General features: G+C 44.7%; 1 protein-coding gene across 1 annotated transcript; it reads left to right on the forward strand.

Moving 5' to 3' along the window:
• Positions 1-713: 713 nt before the first annotated feature.
• Positions 714-15,212, forward strand: LOC143694237 (SWI/SNF-related matrix-associated actin-dependent regulator of chromatin subfamily A member 5-like). Its single transcript, XM_077179412.1, has 10 exons — positions 714-839; positions 1,298-1,442; positions 1,828-1,947; positions 2,181-2,291; positions 2,830-2,943; positions 3,562-3,684; positions 4,922-5,046; positions 7,697-7,704; positions 14,841-14,959; positions 15,189-15,212. Exons 1-10 carry the CDS (start codon positions 799-801, stop codon positions 15,210-15,212), a joined length of 930 nt encoding a protein of 309 aa, XP_077035527.1. The 5' UTR covers positions 714-798.
• Positions 15,213-15,523: the final 311 nt, after the last annotated feature.

The raw sequence follows: 15,523 nt of genomic DNA on the forward strand, positions 1-15,523 counted from the left end.
ATCTAAAAACTGCCAGTGGATTTTTGGATTTTTGGTTGGTTTTTTTTTGGTTGTTTTTTTTTTTTGACAAATGAGGCCTTTCAGAGAGAAGTCTTGGAAATGTCTTAAATTATTTCAGTTAACCTGTGGGTCTCAAGTACTCTAGCAAAAATCACTTCAAAAGAATGAAGGAACTGGTGTCTAATAGCTCAAATGAGGCAGTACCAGCTACCACTACAGGTGTGTGTTGAGAATACTGATTCTCACAGTGGTTCATGTTTCACTAGTCAGGAGAGGCAGGGTTATTGTATTTTTCTTGAACTATTCATGGCACTACTGAAGGATTTTGAGAAAGGCAGCTTTTGGTCAGCAGAGAGATGATTTCTTCATGCTTTGATTCTACAGAAGGTTGCTTAAGGTCAGAAGCATCCAAATCTTCTCCTCTGTGTGTGATTTAATGAAAAACCCCAAATCCTGCTGTTTTTTAGCTATGACACATAGAGACACACTCACTGTCAGTGTTATTGAAAAAAAAAAACCCCAAACCTGCAATGTAGATAAAAATGTAATATCTTGGGTAGCCATGGATAGCTGTAAACATTTTAGTAACCTGTGCTGTTCTGTTTTGTAAATTTGTGTGCTGTAAATAATGAAAATCTTAAACCTCATTATGTAGTCATGCTGGAAGGCAAGTGCTGACTTTTTTGTTACTGTTTTGGGCAGGATTGAGCGCACAGAATTGGGCAGACCAAGACTGTCCGTGTGTTCAGGTTTATTACAGACAATACCGTGGAGGAAAGGATAGTGGAGCGTGCAGAAATGAAACTGCGCCTGGATTCCATAGTCATCCAGCAAGGCAAGTATTATATGAAGGCACTTCGGATCTAGGATGAAATTCCCTTCTTCTCCCATTGTAAATCATGGTGGAATCAGCCAGTAAGAACCAGTGGGAGTGTTGCTTTTGCCTCATCTGAACTCTGAAGGGAGTTCATGTGCAAAGGCCTCATCCACTTGGAAATTTGTTTTACTGTAGGAGTAGGCATTTCCTCACTAACTTTTTGCTTACCTGCCCGGTGGGATATAGTCATATTTGACTTTTTAAAGCACTCAGTTTCTTCTTTCACTTTAAATTTAAATGAATGCCTTTCCTTTTTCTAATAGACAGAGAAAAGTAAGGTAACCTTAGTTGACTTGCTTGGAATCAGTAATATGTAGTTTGTATGTGGAAATATAAGGGGGAGAAAATCCTGTATTGCTCCTTCCATAACATAAACTCTTCAGTGAGTTGCTATCCTCAAGCATTTTTATCTTTAGGAAGATTGGTGGATCAAAACCTGAATAAACTTGGAAAGGATGAAATGCTGCAAATGATCAGACATGGAGCAACACACGTGTTTGCTTCAAAGGATAGTGAGATTACAGATGAAGATATTGATCACATTTTGGAAAGAGGGGCAAAGAAGGTGAGAAGGTTTGTAAAGGGGAAGCTCACCTGTAGATTTGAATGTGATGGCAAGATAGTGAGTCTCTGGATGATAACTTGGTTCCAAGCTGGAGAGAAAAGGGGTTTTTGCTGTAGAGGGTTTTTGTGTTACTCAATCGTGTCTGTTTTTTCTGATGTTGTCAATAAGATGTTTTATAGTCAAGTACCTTCTAGAATGGCTCCTCTTCTTTCTGGCAATGGGATGTTTTAAAATGAAGTACCTTTCAGAGTGGCTCCTTTCTGGAATGAGGTGTTTAATAATGACGTGCCTTCCAAAATGGCTCCCGTTCTATCTGGGAATGAGATGTTAAATAATGAAGTACCATCCAAATGGCTACTATTCTTTTCTGTATCCCCTGTCCAAGACTGCGGAAATGAATGAAAAACTTTCAAAGATGGGTGAAAGCTCCCTTAGGAATTTTACTATGGATACTGAATCTAGCGTGTATAATTTTGAAGGGGAAGACTACAGAGAAAAACAGAAGGTAATGTTTTAAGTTTCTTTTGGAGGAATGCCCTGAATTGCATGTTTTAGTCATACTTATTTAAGAGGTATTGGGTAAAATACAGTGTCATCTATGAAAATAGTTTAAATAACACTTATAACACTTATAATGAAGTAGATGTAGATCTAATTTTACATAAAACTTGTAGCTGGTCTCATGATCTTGCAAGACTTAATTTTTGGTTTTGGGGGTGATGGGTTTTGTTTTTATAGTTGGCATTTACAGAGTGGATTGAACCCCCTAAAAGAGAAAGAAAAGCCAATTATGCTGTGGATGCTTACTTCAGAGAGGCTCTTCGAGTCAGTGAACCAAAAGCACCCAAGGTGAGTTGACTAATCAAAAGAAATAAATTTTTTCAATATGTATGGTAAATGGCTGAAGCTCTAAGCAACAAATAGGTCTTGAGTCATAAAAACTGCTCTGTTCACTTTTATAAAGTGGAGGGACTATCTAAATTTAGAAAAAATTTCCAAAAGACTTGAGACAAACTTCTGTGAGAAAAAATAAGAACAGTATGAAACTTGTAAGACGTTAGGGAGGCTAAGATCAAGTTTTTTCTAGTTCTTATTTAAGCAGCTGTAAATTTTCCTGTGGAAGATTAATGCTTTAAACACGTGTGACTTTTTCACCAGCCACCTCCTCCCAAAAGACCTCTCTTCCCCTTCTCTCACTGCTCTTTTACTTTTAGAATTCTTTGTGGTGGTTGGTGTGTCTTGCATGGTGTGACTTTTTTCCCCCCAAGTTAAGACAGTGCATTTTTGTAACAATAATGCTTTTTGTTTGCTCATAAACTTAAATTACTTCTTACAAGCAAGCAGATTCTGGATGTGAAAGGGAGCAAATGCAAGCTTTGTGTTTCAGGCTCCACGGCCTCCAAAACAGCCAAATGTACAGGACTTCCAGTTCTTTCCTCCTCGCCTGTTTGAACTGTTGGAAAAAGAGATTCTCTATGACAGGAAAACAATTGGTTACAAGGTAACTGAAGAATTTCCTTGACCAGAGGGCTGGAGCACCTCTCTTAGGAGGAAAGGCTGAGAGTTGGGATTGTTCAGTCTGGAGAAGCAAAGGCTCTGGAGCAACCAAATTGCAGCCTTTCAGTACCTAGAGGGGGCTTGCAGGAAAGCTGAAAAGGGACTTTTTACAAGGGAGCAGCTTTAAACTGACAGAGGGCAGGTTTGGGTTGGATATTGGAAGGAAATTCTTCACTGTGAGTGTGGTGAGGCACTGGCACAATTTGCCCAGAGAAGCTGTGGATGACCCACATTCCACTTGCTTGGAAGTGTTCAAGGCCACGTTGGACGAGCCTTTGAGCATCCTTGTCTAAGCAGAAGGTGGCCCTGCCCATAGCAGGGGCTTGGAAAAGAGGTGATCTTTAAGGTCCAGTCCCTTCTGTGTTATTCTCTAAATTCTTGCAATGGAACAGTTTAATGCAACAGTAGGAGAATAAGTACTTTTCCAGCCTTTCACAGTAATTTAAATGAAATAAAATCATGTTCAGCTGTCGAAGCTATTAGGTTATATTAACAAAAAGGTGACAATTAGTAATTATCTGTGAAAAATTAATTCAGTTTTATAAAGTGCAAAACCTTTCAGGTACCTCGTAATCCTGATCTCCCAAATGCAGCCCAAGCACAAAAGGAAGAGCAGCTTAAGATTGATGAGGCTGAACCTCTTAATGATGAAGAACTAGAAGAAAAAGAGAAACTTCTAACCCAGGTATTGTCGGTTCTTCAGTGAGACTGAAATCAGCCAAAGCTTGTTTTGTGTTTCACAGCATTATGGGAGCATTTCTTGGTCACTGATCGGCATGTGCCGTAGTTAACACATCTGCACAGTTTGGTTCAGACTGAAAAGAGTTTCCAGCATTAGGTTTGTCATAGGCCTATGTCATAGGATATCTTTGAGGAATGTGCACCAAGGATTCTCCTGAATCCTAGTCTGGCATTCACTATAGACTGTGATGTCTTTCCATGAAACCTTGCAGAATGGCTGCAGAGCTGGGTGTGCTGCATTCCACATTATTTAATGCACATATTCTGCCTCAGTTTCACACCCTTATGGAAGTGAATCCTGGGGTCTGAACAGTCAGTTTTCCTAAACCACATCTGGTAGTGGATAGTTCCCCTCACTAAAAGAGGGTGTGAGCTGAATAAGTATATAATTAGGAAGCCTGTATATTTAAATAATTTAAAACCAGGTGAATGCTTGATATGCCTTATTTGGATATTTTATTTACACGTTGTATTTTGGCAGGGGATCGGAATTACAGGACAGGATTTCTTGCTTGCGTAGTAATGAGCTGGAACTGCTCACTGTGGAGACACCAGAATCACAGAGGTCAGGAATCAGTACAGTCCAGTAAGCTGTGGCTAAATCACAACATGGCTGGCAGAACTTGCTACTTCCCACTACTTGTAAAAGCTACTGGTAATATGAAATGAACCTACTTTAGCTCATGACTTCAGCAGTGCTACTTGTGTCTCTGCTGAAAATCACCATCACAAGGTGGCTTTAGTCCTTCTGAGGGAGAGTGACCGTGCAGTGGTCACTGCAATGATGCAATGGCTGAGGGTGTCTGTGAGGCACTTGGGGGGCCTTTTTGACAAAACAAAAGCCATTACACTACTTTCACTTGAGCAATTTTTTTTTCTTAGAAAGTAATCCCACAGAGAGACTATTAGGAGGAGGGATTAATTTTTCAGCTGAAAACTTACCAGAAATTACTAGGTAAATAAAGAACTAGTGCTAGTCATTTTGCAGTATTTAAATAGAGAGACTACAGTGACTGCAGTATAAAAAGAGTTCTACTAAATTAAACTGCAGAGAAAGAAAAGGTTTAACACTGTGGAATGATGGAAGTGTTACAGGCAATTTCAAGAAACCAGTTGAATCAAATTTGGAGATGGACAAATCCTGAACCTCTGTGCAATGTTTCCTCTTGATTGCTGTATAGGGCTTCACTAACTGGAATAAGAGAGATTTCAACCAGTTCCTCAAAGCCAATGAGAAGTGGGGCCGTGATGACATTGAAAATATAGCACGAGAAGTCGAAGGAAAAACCCCAGAGGAAGTCATTGAGTAATAAAGCCTCTTATTTGGCCTTATCATAAAGCAGAGCACTAGGGCTCAGGAGCTCAGTCCCTGGGTAGGGACCGGGTGCCCGAAGCTAGCTCGCTCATGCCAAGGCCGCAGGGCTACCATCTAGCAAGCATGGTGATTATCAGCTCTATAGTGATTGCAAGCTCTTAGGGTTTCAGCTCTGCTTGCTAGGTAGTGGTGCCCTGGGCTTGAGGCTGCAGCAGACGGAGAGAGAGGAGAAGGAGAAGGCGCAGGCTGTTCCACGGAGATGGCTTTATTTGGGGAGGTCCGTGAAGGGTCTCTGCTCTTCTTCTTTCTCCCCTAATGGGGTACAGTACGCTTCTTTTATAGGGTTGGAAAGGATCCAAGCTTGACCAATGGGTAAGGGGTTAACATGACATTGCCTTATAGGGTTACAGAGGTAGGTTAGGGGGTGGAGGACAGAAAAACAGGAATTTTCTTTTGCTGTTTCAGCATTCCTATTGTTCATATCCTCCATGGTGCTTTTCCTAAATCTATGGGGTTTACTACAACTCCACTTTCTGTTTTTACAAAAAAGGCGTTCGTTATAGTTCTTTTGAAACAGTGAACAAGGCACGAGAACATAGCTAACACAATAACAACTACAAGGAGAATCAACAACATTCCCTTAACCAAGGATGCAGCCCATCCTGTTAATCCCCATTGCCCGAAAAGTTCATTGACCCAGTCTGGGATTCTTTCTACTTTCAAGTCCTTCACGAGATCTTTCAGTTTCTGGATGTTCGCATGGATGGATTCCGAGCGTGAAGAGAGGTTGAAGCAGCACATCCCTTCGAAGTCTTCACAACCGTGTCCATGGGCAAGCAGCAGGAAGTCGATTGCTGCTCGATTTTGGAGAGAAGCCTGTCTTGTGGTTTCTTCTTCCTTTAAGAGATCACTCAAGGCTGCAGATGTAGCGTTAGCTTGTTTACTGAGCCAGCACCCAAGGTGATTGATTTCACCGAGGGCCTTAGCTGCAGCTACCCAGGGTAAAAACAGGGAGACAGCAATCTTTTTTGGTTTGTTCCAATCGTATAATTTAGGATCGCAATTTTCATCAAATTCAGTGTAGGACCTTTTTTGTCGTTTTGATTCGCTTTCTTTTTTCCAATTATGTAACAGGGTGATGTTTGGGGTAAGGGTAGAAAGTTTTCCAAGGGTACAGGGACCTCCCTGGAGTCGGGAGGGGATCCCAGCCCATACTCTGTCACCACAGATGAGAAACATTCCCTTGGGTAATACTTTGGGATGGAGAGAGGACACAGAAATCACACGAGCCGTGTAATTGCACCAATCGTGAGAGTTATAGGCTTTGTTAATTGGTGATATCTCTTTTCGATATGTGTTTTTGTTCTGGTCAATTTCTGGCCAATTGTTTTTTGGACGTCTAAAGTAAAATTTTACGCAGTATGTGGCCTTGGAGGACCCCAACAGATCTAATTCTTGGGGTTCCTCTCGAGCATCTGGCAGAATTTTTGTCCACTCGTCCCAAGTATCAACCGCATTTGGTCTCTTACCTGTGGTGCGGAGGATCTCTGAGTTATAGACAGGCCAGTCATCTGCTACAAAGGGAATTCCTACTAGACATGTGGAAAGTGGGTTATCAATGCTTCCCATGGACAAGCACATGTTGTCCTGTTTTAATGTTTTTGCTAAGGTTACCCAAACATTATGGCTGGGCTGTGGGCTAATCCAGCCGAAGGCACGCGGTACGGTGAAGAACATCCAGGCAGCAGTGAGGACAGCAGCAACGGAGATATTTTTCATCTTTGGGCAGGAATAGGGCTTCTGATAGGGAATATGAGCAGAATTTGTTATCTTTATGATGAGAGGGTTTTCTGCCTTGTTCTTTTCTTGTTCCCCTCCTCCCCCCCTTTTTCTTTTAATTTCTAAGCTACACTATGGGAGGAGGAGTGGGTAGAGGGTTAAGGGGTTTTAAAAGTTAGGGAGAGGGAATAACAGTGGTTTTTTTTTGTTTTTTGTTTTTTTTTTTTCTTTTTTCATTCTTTAAATACAAAAAAAACCCAGTGTAACAACATATAGTTCAGAGAACACTTTTGTGTTAAGGCTATCTATGGTCTGATGCAGCAGACTGTTGCTTAGCTTTTCAGTTTTGTCTGCTGTCTTGTAATGGGGCGGTCTGTTCTTGTGTTTGTGGGTATTCGGCGACGTCTTCGTCTCCAGGCAGAGCTGGTTTGGTTTTGAGGTGGTCTTGTGTTTGCCTCAGGAGCGTTCTTGTCCCCGTTTACAGAAGTAGTGTTCTCAGTGCCTAGGTATGGCTTTATGTTTTTTCCTGGGTACCACCTTGGACCAGATGGTAGTAGCACGCACGCATATCCTCTACCCCAGGTAATCAACTGGTGAGGCCCAGAAATTTGGTGTGTTTCAGGGTCCTTCACGAGCACAGGTGGTTTCTCAGTGAGCTTTGCTTGGGTGGTATTTGCAAAGTGGCGAAGTATTGGTGGGTCAGGCTCTGATGCTGTACAGTTCAGGAAGTTGATGACGTAGAGAGCCTTGCAAAGTCTTTCCACTGGAGATGTGATTCTCGTGTCTCTGTTCTGTCGATCGAGGACTCTTTTGAGGGTTTGATGTGTCCTTTCCACGATGGATTGTCCTGTGGGGTTTACAGGTATGCCGGTCTTGTGTGCTATTCCCCATTCATTGAAGAACTCCTTTAACTTGCGGGAAGTGTAGGCTGGTCCATTATCTGTTTTAATCTCTTTTGGTACACCCAGGGTGGCAAAAGCGAGGAGAAAGTGTTTTATTGTGTGCATGGTATTTTCTCCTGCATGTGATGATGCAAATACTGCTCCTGAAAATGTGTCGACCGATACATGCACGTATTTTGACCTTCCAAAAGGTGCGAAGTGAGTTACATCTGTCTGCCACAGCTGGCAGCTATTCAGACCTCGGGGATTGACTCCCAACCCCATGGATGGTATCTGATAGTTCTGACAGTTCGGACATGTAGCCACGATAGCCTTTGCCTGATCCTTTGAGAGCTTAAACATTCTCATAAGGGCAGGTATATTTTGATGAAAAAACGCGTGTGACAACTTTGCCTGGGCAAAGATGTTAGGAACATTAGCAGTTTCTGCTGCCATTGCTAATGCATCCGCTTTCCTGTTGCCTTCTGCAACAAAACCTGGGAGGTCTGTGTGTGACCTCACATGCATTATATGGTAAGGTTGCTTTCTGTGGGAGATTAGGTATATTAATTTAGAGAGCAGTTGGTACAACTTTGGATTAGAGACCTCTTTGAGAAGAGCATGTTCTGCTCTCATCGCTATCCCAGCGACATACGCTGAATCTGTAACCAGATTGAAAGGCTCGTTTTTAAACTTTTCAAAGGCTCTGACAACAGCTGCTAATTCTGCGATCTGTGGAGATCCCTCCACTATTTGTATGTCAGAGTGCCAATCTTGTGTTTGGGGGTCTCTCCATGTAACCACCGACTTGTGGGAAGACCCTGAGCCATCTGTAAAGAGGGTTAGAGCCTTGAGAGGTTTTCTACTTTGGATTTGTTTTGGAATCAAATGGAAGGTTACATCAGGGTTAAAAAGTTTGTGTTTTGGGATCCTAACTGAAATTTGGCCCGTGTAGCTATCCAGGGCAAACTGGAGGCTTTCATTGGTCTGGATCAAATCCTCAAAGTCTGTAAGAGTTATTGGTAAGTATATGCATTCGAACTCACAACCTGAAAGAGAGCGAAGGCGAGTCCTTGCCTTTTTTATTAAATGTGCTATAACCTCCTGGTAGGTGGTAAGTGTCTTTGTGGGCTGGCTATTTGTAAAGACCCATTCCAGTATCAACAAAGGGTCTCGAAGCTGTGAGTCCCATTGGAAAATCAGTCCATGGAATCGAGGTGCTTTTCCCAGGATGATGAACTTGAAAGGCAGACTGGGCTCGAAGCGATGGGCTTTGCGTGAAGACAAGGCTTCCTGGACTTTGGTGATGGCACTTCTGGCTTCTTCTGTGAGAGTGCAGGGAGAGTCCAGGTCCTTAGGTCCACAAAGAAGGTTGAACAATGGAGCAAGGTCCTCTGTTGTAATTCCTAGCAGTGGACGTACCCAGTTGATGGATCCGCAAAGGCTGTGTAAGTCCCTGAGGGTTTTTGGGTCGTCATTTATGGTGAGCTGCTGAGGTACGATGGTTCTTTCCCGGATCTGGACTCCAAGGTAAGTCCATGGCTTGGTGTACTGGATTTTGTCCTCACGAATCTCCATTCCTGCCTTTTCTATGGTTTCAATAGTCTTTTTAACTGTATTGTCCAAGTAAGCTTTGTCTGAAGCACACACCAGGATGTCATCCATGTAGTGATGGATGATAGCATCGGGGAATGATTTCCGAATGGGAGACAGAATGTGAGCCACATACCACTGGCAAATGGTTGGGCTGTTTTTTAGTCCTTGAGGAAGATAACGCCAATGATATCTTTTGAGTGGGGCCTCCTTGTTAAGAGAGGGAACGGAAAAAGCAAACCGTGGAGCATCCTCAGGGTGCAGAGGAATGCTGAAGAAACAGTCCTTAATGTCTATGATAGCAAGTGTCCAGTCTCTAGGCAGCATCGATGGGGAGGGTAGGCCAGGCTGGAGGGGGCCCATGTCCTCGATGACCTCGTTGATTCTGCGAAGGTCGTGGAGGAGCCTCCACCTGTTTGTCCCAGGCTTTGGTAGAACGAAGACTGGAGAGTTCCAAGGGCTATTGGACTCTACTATGTGGCCTTTTGCGAGCTGTTCTTCCACGAGGGTGTTTAGGGAGCGCAGTTTGGCTTTATTGAGGGGCCACTGTTCAATCCAGAGTGGCTTGTGACTTTTCCAGGTGAGACGAGGTGTTTCTGGCAGCGCGCTTACCTCAGTGGCCCCGATTAGAAATCCTGAGTGGGAATACGGAGGGAAGCTCCCCACTGGGATAGAACATCTCTGCCCCAAAGGGTGATGGGGGCCCTTACCACGAATGGACGAATGGTTGCCAGCTTGCCTTCAGGCCCTTCCACAAGGATGTTGTTCTTGCTTCTCATGGACACTGTGGCTCCACCAATCCCTGAAATCATGCCTGCAACAGGTTGTAGATCCCAGTGTGCTGGCCATTCTGAGCGGGCGATGATGGTCACATCAGCACCGGTGTCCAGCATCCCTGGCAGGTGGGTCTTCTCACCTTTGCAGGTGAGGCCGCACTCGATGGTAGGCTTGGATGGTCCCACAACTTGTGCCCACATAGCTGTAGGGTTGAGAGGAATCTGTTCCCTGTGATCCTTTGGGAGTAAAAAGGCTTGTGCTATTGGAGTTCCCTTTGAAAGAAAAAATGGTGAGTCTATGCAGTATACCTGGACGAGAATCTCTTGTCCTGGCTGCACTGTCAGCACTTTTGGAACAACGAAGATCTCCTTTGGGCTATTAAGAGAGTCACCTATAATTAAAATGTGCGAAGGACCACCTTTTGGCCCATATTTGCCTGTGGGAACATGGTGAACATTCTCATTATTAAAGTCAATGGACAAAGCAGTTACCAGTTGACGGCGGGTTCCCATCTGGGTTGCCCCGTGGGTTGGATCCTCTTCTTGTGGTCCGGAACCTCCTGGGTTGGTGCGTGGTTGGGTCTGGGTGGCCTTTGATTTGTTGTCAGCGCCCGGGGCTCGACCGGGCGGCGCAAGAAGTTTCCCGAATGCTGCTGGTAGCGCTGCTGAGTCTGGGGTCTTTGGTAATTGTTGCGGTGGTATCGGGGGTGTGATCTCTCTGGGCAGTCCTTTATATAATGTCCAAGATCTCCACAGTGATAGCATTTAGCTTGGTCTTTAGAAGCTATTACTGCATATGCACCAGAAACTCCTTCAGCAATACCTTTAGCAACTGCTTGGGCCACTGTATTTTCAGTGGACATGTGGCGTGTACAGCATTCTAGCATTTGCTCTATGGTGGGGTCTGTATCCATGGGTAGAGACCTCAAAATGGCTTTGCATTTTTCATTAGAGTTACACAAGGCAAGTTTACATAAGAGTTCCTTCTTTGCCTCTGTGCTCTCTATCTGTTTCTCCAGAGCATCTCTAAGTCTGTCCACAAATTTGATAAAACTTTCATCTGTCCCTTGTTTAATAGTAGAAAAATGCATTGTTGGCGTCGACTCATCATGCACGAGAAGTAAAGAGGTTTTTGCTGCGAGAGCAATGTCCTGCAGTGCCTCTTTATTCAAGGTTTCCAATTGGTCTGCTGGTTTCTGTAAGTCACCTTCACCAGCTAGTTGGGCTACTGTAAAATTCGTCTTAGTAGCATCCGCAGAATATGAATCTGATAATGTTTTTAAATGTCTTTTCCAATGCCTGTCCCATAACAAATATTCTGCTGGGGACAGGAGGCAGTGTGAAATATTTTTTACATCGTGGGGAAGGAAGACATGTGCTGAGAACATGGCTTCTAAGAAATTTCTAAAAATATGTGAGCTTCGCCCATGTTCTTTGGCTATATTTCTTAATTGCACTAGTTCCTTGTTCGAGTTAGCTTTCCACGTCTTTATAGCGGACTCGCCACCATTCCGTCCTTGCTTATATTCTACTGGGAAAGCATTAATTTTCTGTGCCAGCTCCCAGTCCCCAGCCTTTGTCGCTTCTACTTTAATAAGAGCCCATGGATCCGTGTGGATCGTATCAGAATCAGATTCACTGCAAGAGCTCTGGTCCTCTGAGGAGGACTGAGGGGGGGTTGCTATCCGTGACTTATGCTTTTTTCGTTTAGAAGCGTTTTTCAAAGGTTTCAATGGCTGGGGGGGGAGACATGGCATGACCTGGGTAGGGGGAGGCGCCAATGGAGCTGGGATGGCAGCACAGCACGCACAGGACCGGGTGGGGGGGGTAGCACCGTGGGGGGTGTCTGGGATTCCGTTCGGGTGGCATTGAGGGTGGGTGGGGGGTTGGGGGCATGCGTGGTGGGGGCAGGGGGGCTGGGCGGGGTGGGGGTGCGGGCATGGGGGGAGTGAGGGTGAGCCGGCAGTGGTACCGGTCTGGGGTGCCGCAGTTACGGGGTGGTGTGGTGGGACTGTGCTTGTGTGAGGTGTCCCTGCTGTGGCAGGCAGGGAGCAGGGGGAGGCAGCGGGGATGGACACGGGCTCAGGAGCGGCAGGGGTGTGGCTCGGGCAGCCGTTGGGAGGGGCCGGGCCGGTCAGAGCCGGGGCGAGGGGAGCGGGGGCGGCGGGCGCGGCAGCGGGAGGGACGGTGGGGGACACCAGCGCGGGGATGGGGGGGTACGCAGCGGAGGGGGGCAGAGCCGACGCAGGGGTGGAGGGGGCGGCAGAGGCAGGAAAAGGGACCCCCGGGACCGGAAGCAAGGAGGAAGCCGAGCCAGGGGTAGGGGGGATGTGTGGAGTTACAGATAAGATAGGACTCGCGGAGTTGGGCAGCGCAGGTCCCGCAGGGGTGGAGTATGTGGGGGGGGGAACTAGGGTGGGCAGCGTAACCTCTGCTTTAGGAGTAACGGAGGCGAGGGGGACTTTAGGACCTAAGGGGTGGTGTGAGATATGCAAGTGACATTCCTCTGAGTCCTTATCGATCTCTTTAGTATTTGAAGAGGAAGTGTCTGTTAAGCCCTGCAAGATTTTTTCTCTGTTACATCTTTCAACGGTTTTAGTTATTATATGGAATAAAGGCAAATAATTAGTTACAGAGAAATCCTGGTTTGTTTGGGAGATATATATTGTGTTCCCGATCATATCCCAAAACGAATTTTCAATGACTGCTTTCTTATCAGTATCAGGGTATTGCGAAATAATCCAAGTTACGAATTTTTTAAGGTTAGTTTTCGAGAGCTTGCCTTTAGAAAAGGAGAAGTTGTTAGCAGATAAGATTTCTAAAATAGTTGAATATATCTCTCTCTCGGTTTTACTTAGTTTTAATGTACTAAAAATTGTACCCATGTTAATGGTTAGCCCTTCCAGCAGAAAAAACGTGAAAAAAAAGAAAAAAAAACCCAAAACCAAAAAGTTTTAGAGCCCCGAAGTTATGCGCGCAATATTAGTTAATACTTACAATTCCTGGGGTCCGAGATCTGTGGAAGGGGTCTGCTGTCGTCAGTTCTTCTCGGAACTTTCTGTCGTTCAGATGTAAGTTTTGAGTGTCGAACTGACCCTCCTGGGGAAAGGATTTTCTAAAACGAAGAGTCCCTTCACAGAAGGAGCGGCTTCCCAAACAGGCAATCACAGAAAACCCCAGGGGGGCTTCGTTGCTCAACCGACGGATATCGCCTCTGAGGGAGTCCGTTGTCCGAAGTCGTTGGGCGCCACTTTAATAAAGCCTCTTATTTGGCCTTATCATAAAGCAGAGCACTAGGGCTCAGGAGCTCAGTCCCTGGGTAGGGACCGGGTGCCCGAAGCTAGCTCGCTCATGCCAAGGCCGCAGGGCTACCATCTAGCAAGCATGGTGATTATCAGCTCTATAGTGATTGCAAGCTCTTAGGGTTTCAGCTCTGCTTGCTAGGTAGTGGTGCCCTGGGCTTGAGGCTGCAGCAGACGGAGAGAGAGGAGAAGGAGAAGGCGCAGGCTGTTCCACGGAGATGGCTTTATTTGGGGAGGTCCGTGAAGGGTCTCTGCTCTTCTTCTTTCTCCCCTAATGGGGTACAGTACGCTTCTTTTATAGGGTTGGAAAGGATCCAAGCTTGACCAATGGGTAAGGGGTTAACATGACATTGCCTTATAGGGTTACAGAGGTAGGTTAGGGGGTGGAGGACAGAAAAACAGGAATTTTCTTTTGCTGTTTCAGCATTCCTATTGTTCATATCCTCCATGGTGCTTTTCCTAAATCTATGGGGTTTACTACAATTGAGTATTCAGGTAACTTAATTCTGTACTCAGCTCTGAGAGTATCTAACTCTGCTTGGCTCATTTGAACTGCCTAAGAACATGGTAACATCCTACTGCTGAGAATTTCTTACACTGCTGTTCTAAGATTTTTGGGGTAGAATTATATTGATGTATTTTGGATCTGCTGCTCTGTCTTTTACCATCATTACTGCCTGCACAACTAAGGCTGTACTAAAATGCACACCTAAACTCCTGCTGAGCCACTTCACTGTATCCTGAATCTAACTGGGTAGCACTGTCTTCAGTTCTTGTTAATTTTTGCAAAGGGAAATGCTAAGAAACACTGCTTAGCTGAAGAGATTTCCCTTTTCCTTGTATTCATTAATGAGAAGTTAACCTTTACCTCCTCCTCGAGAGCAGAACTCAGTAAATACATCACGATTGAACCTACAGCCACCACTGGTAACCTGAGTCTTAACCTCGCATTAGAAGAGATTTTTTTCCACTGTAGTGTAGCTGCAAAGTCCTGGCACTACATTTCTAAAGGTATAGAGCAAGTTGAAAATGTGCAAAAATCTTGTACAAAAACCCCTTATTTAAACACCTAATGGTCTTTCAGGCACTTGCTTGTCTTCAGGCACTCAGTTGCCCTCTTGCTTCTATTGATAAAACTGTATTCTGTTACATCTGTTTTCATTTGAAGAAGCTTTGTTTCCTTTGAGGAGACTGACACACAAAAGTCTTACTGGCCTGTATTGTACCTCACTTAAACTGAAGATTCCTATATCTACCCTCTTCAAAACAGCATTTGTACTACTGCAGCACATGGTAGCTGGAAGGGAAGGTTTCTTACCAGCTCAAGGCATGTCTGTTGTTACACAGCAGTAAGCTCTGGTAAAAGGAAGGAACAGCTAACATCCTTTTTTTAAGGTTAAACCTCTGACTTTTACAATGCATGATAAGATACTAAGAAGTTGTTCTTTTCTTAGCTGTGTTCTGGGAAAGATGCAATGAACTCCAAGACATAGAGAAGATCATGGCTCAGATTGAAAGAGGAGAAGCTAGAATTCAGAGACGACTCAGCATAAAAAAGGCTCTCGATACAAAGGTGGGTTTGCTCAGTTTCTTTTTTTTTTTCCTGGTGCCAGTGAGGGGAGATGCATGACCCCTGTCTGACCAGTGCTGCTGATGTATGAAGACATCTTGGGCATGACATTGGTCTCTTTGCATAACACTCAGCAATTTCTTCCTATGGCTTTTCCATCCCATGGAAGTGCTGTGATGACACCCTTAGCTATGGTCTACCCTGGTGTTTGTAACAGTCTTCTGTATTACAGCACACAGTTCAGAGCGCTGTGTAACTCCACATAGTACAGGCCTTGGGGAGGAGCACAGTTCCTTCTGGACACGTGGAACTGAAATTAAGAGAGAGAGAGAGAAATGGAGAGAGGGGGATGGAGAGAGGGAGAAATGGGGGAGATAAAGGGATGGAGAGGGATAGAGAGAGGGAGAGAGAGAAATGGAGGAAGAGAAGGGAGAGAGGTAGGTGGGTAGAGCAATAGGGGAGAGAGAAACATAGGAAAACAGGTGGAGAGAATTGGAGTAAAGTAGAAACAGGTAGAGATGGCAGAAGACAGAGGGAGTTAGAAACATCAGATTAGAGAGCACTTAA

The sequence above is a fragment of the Agelaius phoeniceus genome, chromosome 6 (genome assembly GCF_051311805.1).
Source record: "Agelaius phoeniceus isolate bAgePho1 chromosome 6, bAgePho1.hap1, whole genome shotgun sequence".
NCBI classification, from domain to species: Eukaryota; Metazoa; Chordata; class Aves; order Passeriformes; family Icteridae; genus Agelaius; species Agelaius phoeniceus.

Bases quoted from the DNA above. Each gene is read 5' to 3' on its own strand.
- LOC143694237 (XM_077179412.1), top strand. From the start codon at position 799: ATGAAACTGCGCCTGGATTCCATAGTCATCCAGCAAGGCAA. The intron at 2,292-2,829 runs GTGAGTTGACTA...TTTGTGTTTCAG, and splicing joins GTGAACCAAAAGCACCCAAG to GCTCCACGGCCTCCAAAACA. The intron at 2,944-3,561 runs GTAACTGAAGAA...AAAACCTTTCAG, and splicing joins GGAAAACAATTGGTTACAAG to GTACCTCGTAATCCTGATCT.